Source organism: Theropithecus gelada, chromosome 14 (genome assembly GCF_003255815.1).
Source record: "Theropithecus gelada isolate Dixy chromosome 14, Tgel_1.0, whole genome shotgun sequence".
In the NCBI taxonomy this organism is placed as follows: Eukaryota; Metazoa; Chordata; class Mammalia; order Primates; family Cercopithecidae; genus Theropithecus; species Theropithecus gelada.
In genome coordinates this window covers 125459700-125477104 of record NC_037682.1, presented here as the reverse complement: position 1 = coordinate 125477104, position 17405 = coordinate 125459700, and the positions used below count along the sequence as shown (strand labels likewise).

The 17405-nt window shown below is 48.2% G+C and overlaps 1 protein-coding gene across 1 annotated transcript in view; it reads right to left on the bottom strand.

The window, feature by feature from the left end:
• Window positions 1-17405, bottom strand: part of GLB1L2 (galactosidase beta 1 like 2) — a 43169-nt gene that overhangs the window by 14364 nt on the left and 11400 nt on the right. Inside the window, exons 3-7 of the mRNA XM_025356448.1 lie at window positions 16324-16392; window positions 15694-15789; window positions 13135-13243; window positions 4395-4487; window positions 2418-2499 (exon numbers count right to left, since the gene is read on the bottom strand). Coding sequence (XP_025212233.1) covers window positions 2418-2499; window positions 4395-4487; window positions 13135-13243; window positions 15694-15789; window positions 16324-16392 — 449 coding nt within the window. The remainder of the gene's footprint in view (window positions 1-2417; window positions 2500-4394; window positions 4488-13134; window positions 13244-15693; window positions 15790-16323; window positions 16393-17405) is intronic.

Genomic DNA, 17405 nt, shown 5'->3' with positions numbered 1-17405 from the left:
ACTGCTGCAGCAACAGCGGGTGCCGGGAAGCCATGGAGCGACAGGAAACGTATTCCACGCGGGATGCAGCCGTGCAGCAGACCCCCCGCCATGCAAGCCAGAACAACGAGGCCAGGCCTCCAGACAGCCAGACTCGGACAGGTACAGGACCTGAGAAACACCAGCGGCAGGCGTCTGGGACATCTCTGGCAAAGCATTTGTTTAAAAGAGAAAGCAGTCCGGGGGGGCGGGGTTGAGGGGAGGAAAGAGAATTTGAAATGAAAAGAAAAACAAAGAGAATTATTACACTAAAAACTCAGCACACTGCAAAGAGAGCCGGCCGGCACCCTGAGGATTCACAGATGCTGTGCAGGCATCACCCACGTGGCAGGTGCCTGCCGTGAACCCCTGTCATACATCCGGGAGGCCCACGCTGGCGCCCACTGGAGTGCAGTGGTACCATCTCAGCTCACTGCAACCTCTGCCTCTCGGATTCAAGCGATTCTCCTGCCTCAGCCTCCCGAGTAGCTGGGATTACCTGTGCCCGCCACCACACTTGGCTAATTTTTTGTATTTTTAGTAGAGACGGGGTTTCGCCATGTAGGGCAGGCTGGTCTCGAACTCCTGACCTCAGATGATCTGCCCGCCTCAGCCTCCCAAAATGCTGGAATTACAGGCCTGAGCCACCGCACCCGGCCAACGGGCAGAATTTTAAAGCAAATGATGCAGGGCTCTATGTTCACAGTATTTAGAAATAAGAAGGAAAATATCCAAAGAAAAAGCCAAAGACTTGAAAATGGTCATTTCTGGACAATATGATGAAGAGTCGGCTACACTCTATTTCTCTACCAACATTTTCAAGGATTTCACTTTTAGACCATTTAATTTTTTTTAATTAAAAAAAAAAAAGAAGTTATTCCAGGCAGCAGGTGGCAACAGGGGCACGCAGGTGGGTGCCTGGAGGTGGGAGGCCCACAGGGAAAAGCAGGAGAGACTCCCGGCTGCCTTGCAAGGCCTGTAACCGGGAGACTGCCAAGCGCTAAAAACGTGCTCGAGCGTCAAAAGGAGTCTCCCCGCACAGCCACAGCCCGCAGGAGCCTGGAGCGGGCCTTGGAAGCGGCCGTGGGGAGACACTGCCACCGCGTGGAAGCCGTGGGAATCACCGCCGGTCCTGCCCATGCCGGAGACACAGGGACTCTGCCTGGGGACAAAAGCCTTTTCCTCCCCATCCATGGCACTCACTCCCTGGGTGCCAGCCACAATGCCAGGCCTCCCTGGGTGCCAGCCACATGCCAGGCGCTGCTGCAGGGATACAGCGACATGTTCCAGCAGCTCGGTCTGCGGAGGAATGCAAAAGAAAGAAAAGAAAGCGTGGAATGTGCCGGAGCAGACAAGCACGGTTGCAGGAGGCCACAGGAAAGGCTCCGCTGCATCGATGGGAGGATGCTATGAGCACAGCTGAACCAGCCAAACCCCAAGCCCCGCCAAGAGTACTGCTGGGTGAAACAGATCAATGAAATAAATAAACTACCCCCAATGTGAGAGGGCGAAAAGAAATCAGGGAGAAGGACTGAGTGAGCCCCAAGGAGGAAGAAGTTCAGTTTCACGTGTGGTGCCACAAAAAGCCTCACTAACTTTAGAGAACAGCCTGCAGCTCTGGAAGAAGAGCAAAGCCCCGGGGCTGGGGCTCCGGACGCTGGAGGAACAGTAAAGAGGGGGAAACAGTGAGCAAAGGGAAGGAGCAGGAAGTGAACTCAGCTGGGTCCTGGAGGCCACGTGGAGAGGCCTTTCAGGGTCATTCCCAGAACCTGCGCTTCACTCTGAGTGAGGCAGAGGCGCCGGGCGCTCAGCAGGGTACGGTAATCTGCACTCTGAGTGAGACAGACGCCCAGCGCTCAGCAGGGTAGGGTAATCTGGACGACATTTTCAGAGGCACGCGGAGAACACAGTGTGGAGGCAACAGTGAAAATGCTGCTGCAGCAATGCAGGCCAGGGGTGCTGCTAGCAGGTGAGTGCTGAGGCCTGTAGGGATTCCAGGAGCACTGGGAGATAAAGCTAACAATGGCTTAGGTGCCAGGCAGACTGGACAGGAGCTCACAGTCACTACCAGATTCGGGGCCCATGCAGCTGGGAAAAACGGAGCTGCAACGTTCCGAAAACAGGAAGCCCACACATGAGGCAGTCATCTGCAGAGTGCCCTTGGAGCCCGAGTGCCCAGCAGGGCGGGAGAACAGCCACCCAGCTGGCCACGCACCATGGTCTCTCACACAGACCCTCCCCACTCATGGAACCCAAGGGTCTGCAGCCCAGTGCCACATGCACGGGAGAATAACAGGCACCACAGAAACTCCCACTTGGGTCGCAGTCCCACAGGGAGAGTGTGCACAGCCAGCCCAGGGCCGTCGCCAGCCCCCACGGCCCAACACAAGTGCAATTACCTCCCTGGACAATCCCCTTGCTCAGCCCATCCTTGTTGTCTGAAGTCAGGAGCAGTTCCACGATGCCACGGTCCTCCAGTGCCTGTGGGGGGAAATGAGATAAGCCCACGTCTGCCCTGGCTCCTCAGAGCGTCTGCAGGGACACACAGCTGCAGCTGGGTAGCCCAAAGAGCTGGAGGGAGAGATGCTGAATAAAGCGTTTATTTCTCTGCCAAAAACAGAAAAGTCTCCTGCCATCTGCACCTCCATACTCAGCACAGCTCCAGTCAGCATGAATTCCCATCACAGCAGGGGCAGGGCTGGCAAGCTGGGGCAGCCCCTGGATCTGGAAGCTGCCCAGTGGGCCAGCTAGCATGCCTAGGCGAGTCTACACTGAGGCCGGCTCAGGGAAGCCTGCTGCCACGTGTCACCTGCCACTGTCTGCTGGGCTCCAGCGAGCAGGTCAGGCCTCCAGGATGACACCTACATCCTTCCCTTCACTCACACCACAAGCGACAGGCCTGTCCCTTCCCCACGCTAGCCGGCGTGGGTTTGGAGGATGGCAAGGCCCAGGAGGGCCCACCATGCCCTGTCACGTGCCCATGGTGCACGTCCCACGTCCGGAACAGCAGGAAGCATCCTCCCAGCTGTAAAGCGAGAGTGAAGCGGAAGAAATGCTGTGCCTGAGGGCAGTGACGACAAGAACCACTCAGAACATCCCGACACCCACAGGGCAGTCACTGCTGCGCCAGGCCTTCCGCTCCGTACCTGACACAGACTGTCCTAGGCAAGCCTCACAGTTAATGTCTTCACAGTACAGACGCACCTCAGAGGGGTGAAGTCAAGCATCGCAGGTTACAGGGCCCAGGGCCACATGGGCCTGAACCCAGAGCCAAAGGCTTGTGCTGAGGCTCTAGGATCTTTTGGATCAGAAACCCCCCCAGAGGGGCCTTCCTATAATCTTCTCTGCAGATATCAGGCCAAGACTGTGTATTTCTGCTGAAATCTTTTGGAAGTGGGTAGGCAGGGAGATATGTGCTGGGCGAATAAGGCTTGTGTCCAGTCCCACATGCTGGGAAGGAAAGAGCAGAAGGGGCTCTTGTCTCAGGCACAAGGGAGCTGCAGAGTTCAATCCATGAGCTCAGGTGGGATTTATCAAGAGCCCTGTATCTACCACCTCACGCTGTCATTCACTGATATTTAGCAAGCGTTTCCTTAGGTCCCTACCACATACACACACCCCTCACACTTCCTGGGCATTCATTTACTGACTCCACCCCGCAGGGGGTAACTGCGCCCTCCTGAGCACCAGAGATCTGCAGAGCCAGGCCAGGGGTGGGCACCTCTTCTCTCACACCACTCTCCCAGCAGCCTCAGAGAGAGGCTGGGGAATGCTCCTAAGAGCTTCGGGACCACAGAGGCTGGACGCTGCTGCTGCTCTTTGCCCACCTGAGTCACACATGGGTACCTCCGCCCAGACAACAGGGAATCATGAGTGGACCGGGACATCCCTGCGGGAGCTGCACTCTCCTCTCCGCAGCTGGGTAACTAAGTCAACAACCGCTGAGAGGCCCCAGGGCCAAGAAGCAGGCTGCGGGAATGGGGTATAGCAGGAGGCGCTTCAAGGCCTGGGCGCAGGGATTTCTTAAAACTCCCCAGATAAAGCCAGTATGCAGCCTGGGCTGGGAACCACCGCTTTAGACTTTAGAATTGGAGCAGCCTCTCCAGGAAGCCTTCCTAATCATCACCGTGCAGTTAAGCCAATTCCTTCATTCCCAGCTCCTGCAATACCAGGTATGTACTGAAATTCCCAGATGAAACTCAATCAAGGGTAAATAAGTGACAACCCTGCTGAAATAAAACAACAGAGAAAATTCACTAATAAATGACATTGGAGGATGTAGTAATATGAGAAAAATATAAGACTCACACGTCACACCACAGCCCACAACACACTCCAGAGGAAGGAATCTAAAGAAGCGCCACGAGGACTCTCACCTTCTTGACGTAGGCCATATAAGCGGGGTCTTTATTATAGGAACCATATTCATTCTCCACCTGCACGGCAATGATGGGTCCCCCACGCTTGTACTGGGGAGAAAAGATAGACAGCCAGGAGCTGAGTGTGTAAAGGGAACCGTAGTATCCAACCCCGCCACGCCCATCACCAGTGACTAGCAAAATATCCCATTTGAAAACTAAAATCTCAAAAGATTCGTATCAATAAGACAGTGGAGGAAGAAGCATTAGGCCCTTGTTCTCCCATGAAAACATCAAAAAAACAACTCCAGACTGACTAAAATAAATTAATAGGAGCTCTGGAAATTAGTCAAATGTCTAACCAAACAAGTGACCACCAAATCAAAACACAAAGTCATATGCAAAATGGTACAAAACTGTATGATGTTTTCACAAGGTCTTGCCCCACCCCAGTGTAGCATGGTGTGGTCAGGAGGACGCATCCCAACTCCCAGGTCCCTCATGATGGAAGAAGCAAAACGGAACTTGTTTACAATGTTCTAACTTGTTCTGCCCAACGTACTGGTTTCTGTCTTGTCTGACATGGAGCTCAAACAGGAATCGTCAGCATAGTTTGGACTTGAGGCTGGATGCTAAAGATGGCAGTGGCAGGTTCTGCGGCATATGAAAACTGCCAGAGGACTACAAACCCTTGGATGCCTGCGGGGAAGGAATTACAAGCAGAAGAAAATGAAGAGCATCTAAGGGCACAAGAAGCAGCTGGGGTGAGACTCTGGGAATGAAAGACACTTGAAAGCAACCAGGGAGGTAGGGAAGGACGCACACACACAGGTACAGACAGAACACATGCCCAGAAAAGATCAGGTCTTAAGCCTTCATGTTGGGCTGGTCTCCGGGCTTAGGGGCCCACTCATTAGTGAGGGTTCCCCTGAAAACATGCAAAAACTGAAATAGGTGTCTGTTTTCTCAAATGCCCAATGTTCAACCAATAAAACACAAACATAAAAAGAAACAGGGAAGTATGACTCATCAAAGGAACAAAATAAATCTCCAAAAGCAGTATCTGAAGAAACACACACCAGACTCAGTAGAGCAAGTTCTACAACAGCCGTTGTAAATACGCTCAAGGAGCTCAAGGAACCAGGCAAATGACACATGAAGAAAAAGAGAATATCAACAAAGAAACAGAGATTATTTTTAAGAGAACCAAAGGAACTTCTGGGACTGAAACATACCATATATAAATTGAAAAAATTAACTAGAGGAGTTCAATAGCAGATTCAAACAGGCAGAAGAAAGAAAAGCAAACTTAAACACAGGTTATCAGAAATGATCAGGTCTGAGGAGATAAAAGAATAAAGAAAACTGAACAGGGCCTAAGGGACTTACACAACACCCTCAAGCAGAATAGTATGTGAATTATGGGATTCTTAGAAGAAAAAGAGAGATAAAAGGGCAGGGAGGTTGTTTTTACAAAATATTAGCTGAAAACTTCTCCAATTTGAGGAAAGACATGATTATGTAACTCCAAGGAGCTCAAAAAATTCTACAGAACCACACAGGGACACACCATAATCAATCCACCGAAGACAAAGAGAGATTCTTGAATGCCAGAAGTTCTGGTCACTTACAAGGGATCCTCAGTGAGACCATAAAGGATATCTCAGCCAGAAAATTTTCAGGCCGAAAGGCAATGAGGTGATATAGTCAAAGTGCCGAAACACTTCTATATTCAGCAAAACTCAAAAATAAGGGAAAAATTAAGAAATTCCCAAAGAAAAGCTAAGAGAGTTCATTACCACTAGACCTTGCCAAAAAAAACCACCTAAAGTTGAAGTGAAAAAATGTTAGAGAGTAATGTGAAGCTATATGAAAATATAAAGTTCTCCAGCAAAGATAGACACATAAAAAATATAAAAATATTATTATAATTCTTCTTTACAATGTGTCTTTTTATTTTCTATAAGATTTTAAAAGATATAAAATAATTATAAATCTAAGTTAATGGGTACACCCAATATGAAGACATAATTTGTGACATCAATAAAATAAAGTGGGGGGCAGAACTGTAAAGGAGTCGAGTTTTTGTGTGCAATTGAAGTTTAGTTGGTATCAATTTAAAATAGAATGTCACAACTTTAAGATATTACATATCCTTTACCTTATCCCAAAGTAAAGGGAATCCTATAAAAAAGTGTCACTATAAAAAATCAACTAGATACAAAGTAAGGCAGTCATAAAGGAAATGAGGGACAAAAAGCTGTAAGACATACAGAAAACAAGAAAATGGCAAAAGCAAGTGATTCTCTATCAGTCATTACTTTGAATGTAAATATATTAAACTCCCCAATCAAAAGACATACCTGGCAGAATGAATTTTTAACAAACCAATATCCAACTATATACTGTCTACAAGATGCTCACTTTAGATCTAAGGATACATGCTGGTTGAAAGTGAAAGGCTGGAAAAAGGTATTTTATGCAAATAGTAATCAAAAGAGCAGGGGTGGCTTTGCTGATATCAAACAAAATAGACTTTATATCAAAAACCGTTACAAGAGACAAAGACATGATAAAATATATATAATGATAAAAGGGTCAGTTCACCAAAATGATATAACAATTATACACACAGATGCACCAAACACCAGAATTCCAAAGTATATGAGCCAAACACTGGCAAAATTTAATTAAGGGAAAAATAGAAAGCTCTACAATCATAGTAGGAGACTCAATATCTGAATATCAATAATGGATAGAATAACCAGACAGAAAATTAGTAACCAAATAGAGGACTTGGACAACATTATGGACCAGTTGGACCTAACATATATATATATACACAACATTCCACCCAAAAGTAGCACAATACATTTTTTTCTCATGGGCACATAAAACACTCTCCAGGATAAACCATATAGTAAGCCAAAAAACAAGCCTTAATAAATTTTTCTTTTTTTAAAAAAACAGAGTCTCGCTCTGTCACCCAGGCTAGAGTGCAGTGGCACAATCTTGGCTCACTGCAACCTCCATCTCCCAGGTTCAACTGACTCTTGTGCCTCAGCCTCCCAAGTAGCTGGGATTACAGGTGCCCGTCACCACGCCTGGCTAATTTTTGTATTTTTTAGTACAGAACGGGTTTCAACATGTTGTCCAAGCTGGTCTTTAACTCCCGACCTCAAGTGTTCCACCTGCCTCGGCCTCCCAAAGTACTAGGATTACAGGCATGAGCCACCACACCCAGCCTCAAGCCTTAATAAATTTAAAAAATTGAAATCAAACAAAGTTTTATTTTTCCCAATCACAAAGGAATGAAACTAGAAATCAATAGCCAAAAAAAATCCTGAAAAATTCAAGTATGTGGAAATAATAAAATCTTCACCAGTAGTCCAAAGAGGAAATCACAAGAGAAATTAGAAAACATATTGAGAAAAATGAAAATGGAAACAAAATTATAAATTAGAATGAAAGCAGTGCAAAGAAGGAAATTTTATAGCTATAAATACATTTAAAAGACAAAAGGTCTCAAGTCAACAACCTAACTTTACACCTTAAGGAACCAGAAAAAGGGAAACAAACTGAAAGGTAGCAGAAGGAAGGAAATAATAAAAAAATAGCACAGAGATATACAATGAGAGAACAGAAAAACAATAAAGAAAAATTAATGAGACCAAGAGTTGGTTATTTGAAAAGATCAACAAAATTGACAAAGTGTAGCTAAACTAAGAAAACAAGATATGATTCAACTAAAATCAGAAACAACATGAGGTTATTACTGATTTTACATAAAAAGGATTACAAAAGAGGAATGTGAACAAATTGTATACCAACAAATTAAATACTAAATAACCTAGATGAAACACACAAATTCCTAGAAACATATAATATGCCAAAACTCAATCATGAAGAACCATAAAATCTGAATAGACCTATAACTAGTAAGGACACTAAATCCGTAACTAAAAACCTCCCAACAAAGAAAAGTCCAGGACCAGATGGCGTCACTGGTAAATTCTTCCAAACATTTAAAGAAAAATTAACATCAGTCTTCCTCAAACCCTTCCCAAAAATTGAAAGGGAAGGAACACGTCCTACCTTACACTATAAGGTAGAATACAGTAATAAATTCTTTCCACCTTTCTTTGGGAATTTCTGAATTTTTCCCTCATTTTTTAGTTTTGCTGGATATAGAAGTGTCAAAAAAAGTTCACATTTTTACTTTGGGAGGCTGAGGCGGGTGGATCACGAGGTCAGGAGATCGAGACCATCCTGGCTAACATGGTGAAACCCCGTCTCTACTAAAAATACAAAATATTAGCCGGGCGTGGTGGCGGCACCTATAGTCCCAGCTACTCAGGAGGCTGAGGCAGGAGAATCGAGTGAACCCAGGAGGCGGAGCTTGCAGTGAGCCGAGATTGCGCCACTGCACTCCAGCCTGGGAGACTGCAAGACTCCATCTCAAAAAAAAAATTTTTTTTTTTAAAGTTCACACTTTTTTCTTTTATGACAAACAAAAGACACTATAAGAAAAGAAAACACAGACTAACAATCCTGATGAATACTGATGCCAAAACCCTCAACAACATGTTAGCCAACTTAATTCAGCAGCATATTAAAAGAATTATAAACCATGATCAAATGGGATTTATTCCTGTACTGCGAGGAAGATTTGCCATGTGAAAGGCAATCAGTGTAGGCCAGGCATGGTGGCTCACACCTATAATCCCAGCACTTTGGGAGGCTGAGGCAGGCAGATCACCTGAGGTCAGAAGTCGAGACCAGCCTGACCAACAGGGTAAAACCCCATCTCTACTAAAAATGCAAAATCAGCTGGGCGTGCTGGCAGGCGCTTGTAATCCCAGCTACTCAGGAGGCTGAGGCAGGAGAATCACGCAAACCTGGGAGGAGGAGGTTGCAGTGAGCTGAGATGGTGTCGTTGCTCTCCAGCCTGAGCAACAGGAGCGAAACTCCATCTCAAAAAAAAGAAAAAACAGAAAAACAATCAATCAGTGTCATATACCACATTAACTAAATTAAGGGGAAAACCACATGATGATCTCAACTGATGCAGAAAAAAAGTGACAAAATTCAACATTCTTTCATGATTAAAACAACACTCAGTCAACTAGGAACAGAAGGAAACTACCTCAACATAACAAAGGCCCCACACGGGAAGCCCACAGTCAGCATCATATTCCGTGGTGAAAGACTGAAAACTTCTCCTCTAGATCAGGAGCAAACCAAGCATTCGTGCTTTCAGCACTTCTGTTCAACGCCGTACTGGAAGTCCTGGCCAGAGCAATTAGTCAAGAAAAAAATAAAGGCATCCAAGTTGGAAAGGAAGAAGTTATCTCTGTTCACAGACAACATGATCTTAAATGCAGAAAACAGTACGGATCCCCACACCCTCGGAAAAAAACTATCCAGCTAACAATTCAGTAAGCTTGCAGGATAAAAAAAAATCAATGCACAAAATCCATTGTTTTTATACACTGTCGGGGACAATTCCATTTACGACACCATCAAAAACAACAAAATACTTACGAATATACTTAATCAAGGAGGTGAAATATTTGTACACTGATTGTACATCACAAAAAAATACTAAAAGAAAATAAAGGACAGTGGAGCGAGATGGAGGAATAGAAGCCTGCACCGTTCATCCATCCTGCTGGAACATGAAATTTAGCAATGATCCGCACACAGAAAAGCACAGTCACAAAAACCGAAACTCAGGTGACCAGTCACAGTACCCGGTTTTAACGTCATGTCACCAAAAGAGGCATTAAGGCAGGCCAGAGAGACAGTCTTACACCACCAATGCCACCCTCTCCCATCTCCCAGCGGCAGCCACGTGGTGAGGAGAGAGGATCTGTGCATTTGGGGAAGGGAGAGCCCAGTGACTGGGGACCTTTACATTGAACTCAGTGCTGCCTTGTCACAGCACAGAATAAAGCCATGCTGGGCTCAGCCAGCATCCACGTGGAGGGAGTATTTGGACCAGCCCTAGCCGGAGAGGAACTGCCCACCCTAGTGACTGGAACTTGAGTTTCTCGGGAAGCCTCACCACCATGGGCTGAAGTGCTCCAGAGTTCTAGGTAAACATGAAAGGCAGTCGAGGACACAAAGACCACAGTTCCTATGCCATTCCTGGAGCTAGGATGAGCTTCCAGCCAGCGTACTAGCATGGACATGGCCTAAGGAGACACCAGCTGGCACGGCTAAGGGAGTTCTCGCACATTCCCCTCCCCAACCCCAGGTAGCGCAGCTCACAGCAACGAAAGTGGCTCCTTCCTTCTGCTCGGGGAGAGGAGAGCAAAGAGGGAGGAGGACTTCGTCTTGCGTCCTGGATACCAGCTCACCCACAGTAGGAGAGGGCACCAGCAGAGTCAAGAGGTCCCCGTTCCAGGCCCTAGCTTCCGGCACTGCTAGACACACCCTGAGCCAAAAGGGAACCTGCTGCCTTGAAGGGAAGGACCCAGTCCTGTTAAGGAATTGATATCCAGAAAGTACAAAGAATTCCTATAATCAACAACATAAAAACAAACAACTAGATTCAAAAATGAGCAGAAGATTTGAATAAACATTTCTTCCAAGATATGCAAATGACCAATAAGCACATGAAAAGATGCTCAACATCACTAGGGAAATGCAAATCAAAACCACCAGGAGGGACCACTTCACACTCACTGATGGCTCTCGCCAGATAAACAGGAAATAACAAGTGTTGGCAAGGATGTGGTGAAATTGGAATGCTTGTGTATTGCTGGTGGGAATGCAATTTGGTGCAATTTCTATGGAAAACAGTATGGCAATTCCTAAAAAAACTGAATGTAGAAGGACAAGTTGATCCAGCAATTTCACTTCTAGGTATATACCCAAAAGAAGTGAAAGCAGGGACTCAGAAAGGTATCCGTACACCCATGCTCACAGCAGCTTCACTCACAGTGGCCAAAAGGCAGAAGCAACTCAAATGTTCGTCAATGGATGAACAAATGTGTCATATACATGCAATGGAACATAATTCATCCTCAAAAAGGAAGGAAATTCTGACACAGGCTATGACACAGATGAACCTGGAGAGCACTGTTAAGTGAAATAATCCAGTCACAATACTATGTGATTTCACTTATATTTGGTAGCTAAAATGATCAAATGCATGGAGACAGAGAGTAGAATGGTTGTCATGAGCTGAAAGAGGGAAGAATGGAGAGTTTAACGGCACGGAGTTTACTTTGGGGGAGACAGAAAAGGTCTGGAGATAGACAGTGGTTGCAATAGACTGTGTTCCCCCAAAATTGACATGTTGAAATCCTAACCCCCAGTGTGACAGTATTCAGAGATGGGACTTTTGGGCGGTAATTAGTTATGTGATTATTTAAATATGTTAAATAATAATTATTATGTTATCATTTATTTGAAAAAGACGCATTGGTGACTCACTGCAGATATGCAAGTGCCTTGATCCTGCTCCCAGGATGGCCTTCCTGCCGCCCACCCGACTCCTACAACCTGCTGACCCCTTCAGTGGCCCCAGCTTCCCGGCAAGATCTAGGCTAATGACTTCCTAGTTACTTGCTTCCATCGGCTTCCATCGGCTGCCAGATTTAGTAAGCAAAAATACCAGACATAAACTTAAATTTGAATTCACAACAGTAATTTTTTAGTGTGAGTATGACCCATGCAGTATTTGGAATATATTTACACTAAAAAAATTACTCCTTGCTTATCTGCAAGTCAAATATAACTGAGCATCCTGTGTTTCCTCTGGCAGTCCCCTTTGATTTATGTGTGTGGTGAGTATTCCATAGCACTGACTTGAACTGATTTTTTGCTCATGTACTAATTTCTCAGTGTCGTTCTTTCTGGTTTTACAGAGCAACTGCGGTGATTTTTCCCATTCCTGCTTTCCACAGCTTCCAATCGTTATATAAAAATGAAGATACTTCCTCCCCCAGAATTTACGTTAACGCGTGTTTTGAATAGTAAATGTGTACCATGCAGCACCTCTTTGGTAGCAGAGGGAAGCATCGCGTAAAGTCAGCCACAGGACTTTTATAATTTATAAAAACTCCTGCAGTCTTAGAGACAAAGGTTAATCCACACGTGCTCTACCTCCTGCAAAACTGAGCCGCAGTGCTACTGGGACACTGGCAGGTGGATGGGTGTTCCCGGCTATTACGGCACCCCTGTCTCTCTGGCACCATGGAGACGCCAGTGGATGGGTGTTCCCGGCTATCACCTCACCCCTGTCTCTCTGGCACGACAGAGACGCCAGTGGATGGGTGTTCCTGGCTGTCACCTCATCCCTGTCTCTCTGGCACCATGGAGACGCCAGTGGATGGGTATTCCCGGCTATCACCTCATCCCTGTCTCTCTGGCACGATAGAGACGCCAGTGGATGGGTGTTTCTGGCTGTCACCTCATCCCTGTCTCTCTGGAACCATGGAGACGCCGGTGGATGGGTGTTCCCGGCTATCACGGTATCCCTGTCTCTCCAGTGCCGTATGTGGCAATGTGAGCCCTTACATCTGTCTGTCCTTTCAGTAACACACCCAAGTGAGACAACACTGAAATGCACAGATCTTTCAAAAGACAACTATTGCAAGCCCCTCAGTTACCAGTTTCAGGCAGTGGGGAAGAACCTGTTCCTGTGTTCAAAAACACTGGAGGACCCTTGGTCTGAGAACTCACCGAGGATGATCCACTACCTACAGGAAGACAGGCCAAGATCAAAGAAGGCCTCATTTACTTGTACCTGGAGTGGCACCACCCTGGACATCAGGTGGTCAAAATAAAGGTCCACTGCTTCGGTGAAGCCCTTGTAAGTTGTCCGCAGCCTCATGCCAGGGTCTTGGAGTAGCCAGCTTGAAGGATAAAGGGGGAAGGAAGGATGTCAGTGTCACGGTGGGTTTGCTGGGAGCAGGCTGCTGGTGCCGTGAGGAGGGAGAGGCCCCACAGTGCTCCGGAATGACCTGTGACCTCCTCCACCCCACTCAGCCCAGAAGTGGGGAGCTGATGCAAACTGATTCTGGGGCGTGCACCCACCCGCACTCCTGCAGCTTCCCTCCCCCGGGACACAGCCTAGTGGAAGTTCATTTCCAGCCCCACAGCTACAGGGCCTGGCTGCCAGCAGTGAGAAGAGCTTTTCGCAGACTCCAGGCCTAGTTTCTGAGAACTTGCTCTACGATCCCATCACAAAGAGTGAAGCCAAAAGGGTTAGGAATCACCGAGGCTGTGGAAGGAGACACAAGCCTCTAGCGTCACCCCAAAAAACAAGCCTGACAGAGACTGCAAGGGGCCGAGCAGGAGGCAGCCCCCATCCTTGCCAACACGGCTAACGCCTTGGCATCAGTGGTGTGGGCTGTGCAGAGCTCAGCCCAGAGCAGCAGGTGAGCAAGAGTTGAATTCTCCTTCCACCCTGTTGCTGTGATCCCAAACTCCCCAGGGGAACACAGCAGCATGGATTGGTTCCAAAGCGGGAGTCAGGGCTTCCCTCTCACTTCAGCTTCTGAGAAGACACTTATATTTCCTAACAAAAGGCTCTGAGGCTCCTCTCGCCCTGGTCTGGAAGTCCTAAACAGGGTCAGGAAATTATTCCATTTCTGTGGGTAAAACAACGGGTGAGGAGAGCAGTTTCCTCTAGACCCACACTCCCACATTCGAACCCCACCTGACAAGTTAGCTTTCTCACTCCTGCCCGGACTCCCCCTCTGCGGGTGTGCCCACATGCCCCTCTCATGCATGGGCAGGTGCCACATGGGCGGGGTGGGAGAGGGGAGTCTGAGTGCCACAGCTCCCCGCTGCTTCTAAGTTAAGACTGTTAAACCCTTCGTCCTCCTGTCCCCGGCCCTGGCTAAGCCGAGGAAATCGCTGACGGTGGCACGCAGCTTTCTAATCCGCAGGGACTGGAGAGGCCGCCCTGGCTGTGTTCGTGTCAAGGGCGAGCCTACCAGGCTGGATGGATGAGTGCCTGAGAAGTGACCCTGGGTAGTGGAGACAGAAGCTATGCCTCTGAGGGAAGGGCAGGCCGTGCTGGAAACCAGGAGGAAAGCAAGCCCAGGGATCCCCGGGGGAAGGGGAGAGGGCTGGGGACAAGGATGGGCCTCTTCCCTGAGGCAGTCTGTGTCTAACCACCTGGTACACTGGGAGGCTAAGAAAGGTTACGCCTGTTAACAAGAAAATCTTAAAGGCCACAATGTTGAGGATGAGGAATGAATGAAGTCCCAGCTGATTCCTGTCCGGACTTCCACTCCAACCACAGAACAACAACCTCAGCCAAGACTGCCACTGGGAAGACGACACATGTGGGCCGAGATATGAAGACAAAACCATAACAAGAATTTGTTTCTCTTATACTTTATCAAAATACTTGGACTTTTCAAAATATGCTTGGAAACATTCCTAAGAAAGAGATAGGGAAGACCCAGCATGGTGGCTCATGCCTGTAATCCCAGCACTTTGGGAGGCCAAGGTAGGCAGATCACGAGGTCAGGAGTTCCAGACCAGTCTGGCCAACATGGTGAAACCCTGTCTCTACTAAAAATACAAATATTAGCTGGGTGTGGTGGCACACACCTGTAACCCTAGCTACTCGGGAAGCCGAGGCAGGAGAATCGCTTGAACCCAGGAGGCAGAGCTTGCAATAAGCCAAGATCATGCCACTGCATTCCAGCCTGGGTGCCAGAGCAAGACTCCGTCTCAAAAAACAAAGAAACAGGGAAGGTCTGATTCTTCCCATACTGTAAACAAGCAGGTGAATGACGTGCCAGGGCTCCCAGCTCCACAGCAGAGCCCTGAAATATGAGATGCCAGGAGGGCCAGCCCTGCTGCTGCCTGTCACACAAGCAGCTCATGCAAGGCTCTGCAAAGGCACTCACTGCAGCATCACTGAATGTGATCCCCTCTGGGTGCTGCTTTTCCTGAAAAGGAAATTCCGTACAGAACGGGAACTGGAACACGGAAATTCCGTATGGAACGGGAACTGGAACACGGAAATTCGGTACAGAACGGAACTGGAACACGGAAATTCCGTACGGAACGGGAACTGGAACACGGAAATTCCGTACAGAACGGGAACTGGAACACGGAAATTCGGTACGGAACGGAACTGGAACACGGAAATTCCGTACGGAACGGGAACTGGAACACGGAAATTCCGTACGGAACGGAACTGGAACACGGAAATTCCGTACGGAACGGGAACTGGAACACGGAAATTCCGTACGGAACGGGAACTGGAACATGGAAACAAAACTAGACCTATGTCTATGAGCTTTCTGCAACAGCACACAGGACCCTTCCCAGCCCCGCTTACCTGGGCAAGCCCCCGAGGTCCATCTCACTGCAGATGTAGGGGCCTGGACGCAGAATCACCCACAGCCCGATCTCCGCGGCCATCAGGACGAAGGCCCTAGGGAGGTCCACATCGTCAGCCCCTCCCATGACGGCCCAGGATGAGGCCGGGTGGGGGCCACACACGTCACGGGGTAGAGGAGCTGCCCGGTGGGGCGAAGGGACGCTCGGCCCCATCCCCGAAGAGCAGGGACTCCCACATCAGGGTGGTGGCCTGAGCTGCTCCCAGCCTCAGAGCCTCTGCACAGCCCCATTGGGGGCCTGAGGAGGAAGGGTGACAGCCAGGGCACAGGGGTCTTAACAGTGAACCTGACCCAACAGCCTTGTTAGCCTAGAGGAGCCGCCCTGCCCCAGCCCAGGCAGCCGGACCCCATGCAGAGTCAGGCGGCTCCCGGGTCTTCTGCCCCTCTGGGCTGCAGTGGAGAAGTGGGGCCCAAAGGCTGCAGGCCCAGCAGGTCACGACTGGGGAGTATCTAGGTCCCGGGTGCAGGTCCTCTCGCAGTCCTAGAACAGGACTCCAGACCCAGGTCCCTCCCAGCCACCTCTCTGCCCCTGCCCCTGGCCAGGTCACAGAAGCAGCAACACCACATACTCCAGGTCCAGGTTCCCAGAGAAGTCAAATTTGCCTCTTTCTGGCTCATGCAGGTTCCATGGAACATAGCTGCAACAGAAATGATAATTATAGGCTAGAGCGTGTTATTCATTCCACTTCATCTCCCAAAAATCCAATATGATGGCTAAAGATATGTTTCTTCATGATTTTAGGACTGGAACCAAGAACTACGTGAACGGATCTAGGGACCAGAATCGAGGGCAAGCCCTCTTCCCTCTGCATCAACAAGATCTGGACGAAGCATAGACCTGCTAAGTTAGCTTACCATGCCCACGCCCCACTGGAGAAGAAAATGTAACTTTATCAGAAAAGCAGCTACAAGGAGTAAGAGGAAAGCTCAGTGATCATCCTGTATTTACTGAACCACCCAGAACTCCAAACATGCAACAGAATGACGATGACGCTTCCACCTCTGAAGACAGGACAAGGGACAGGGCAGGCTCATGGACAGGCTCAACTCGACAGGCGGAAGGGACGACTCGTGGATGACACAGTGATGACAACTGCTCTTCTCCCAACCCCACCCCATCACTGGCTTCAGCAGAGCCTCTGCCCACTACAAAGAATATTCCCAGGCGAAGGAGGAGAGGCTGCCTGGCTTCCAACTCAGACACACGAGTTCTGCCTTTCAGAAAATGTCGTCGGTGCTGCTTCTGTGGGGCCGAGTGCTGAGCCTGCTGCACTCCTACAGCCTTCAGGAGTCCTTTCTGGGAAGCTGTCAAGGCTCAGCGCGTTTCTGTAACTCTTTAAGGAACTGTCTTCAAAATCAGTTCATCAACCACCCATGAAAAGCCATCTCCTTGATTTGTAATCACATATTTTTGCCTAAACATGGAATAATCCAGCCTGATCACTCCCTTTATTTCGTAGACTTAGAGTCAAGTATCTGTTGGCAATTTGCGGGGGAAACCCATGAAAAGATCCAGGTTATTCGCAACTGAGCACATTTTATAAGTGATTTGCAAATTCAACATTTTATTGTGTGCCTACCATGTGCCAGTCATCACAACAGAGGCTGAGATGACAACCACAGCATCCTAAGACCACTGCCCAAGAGGAGT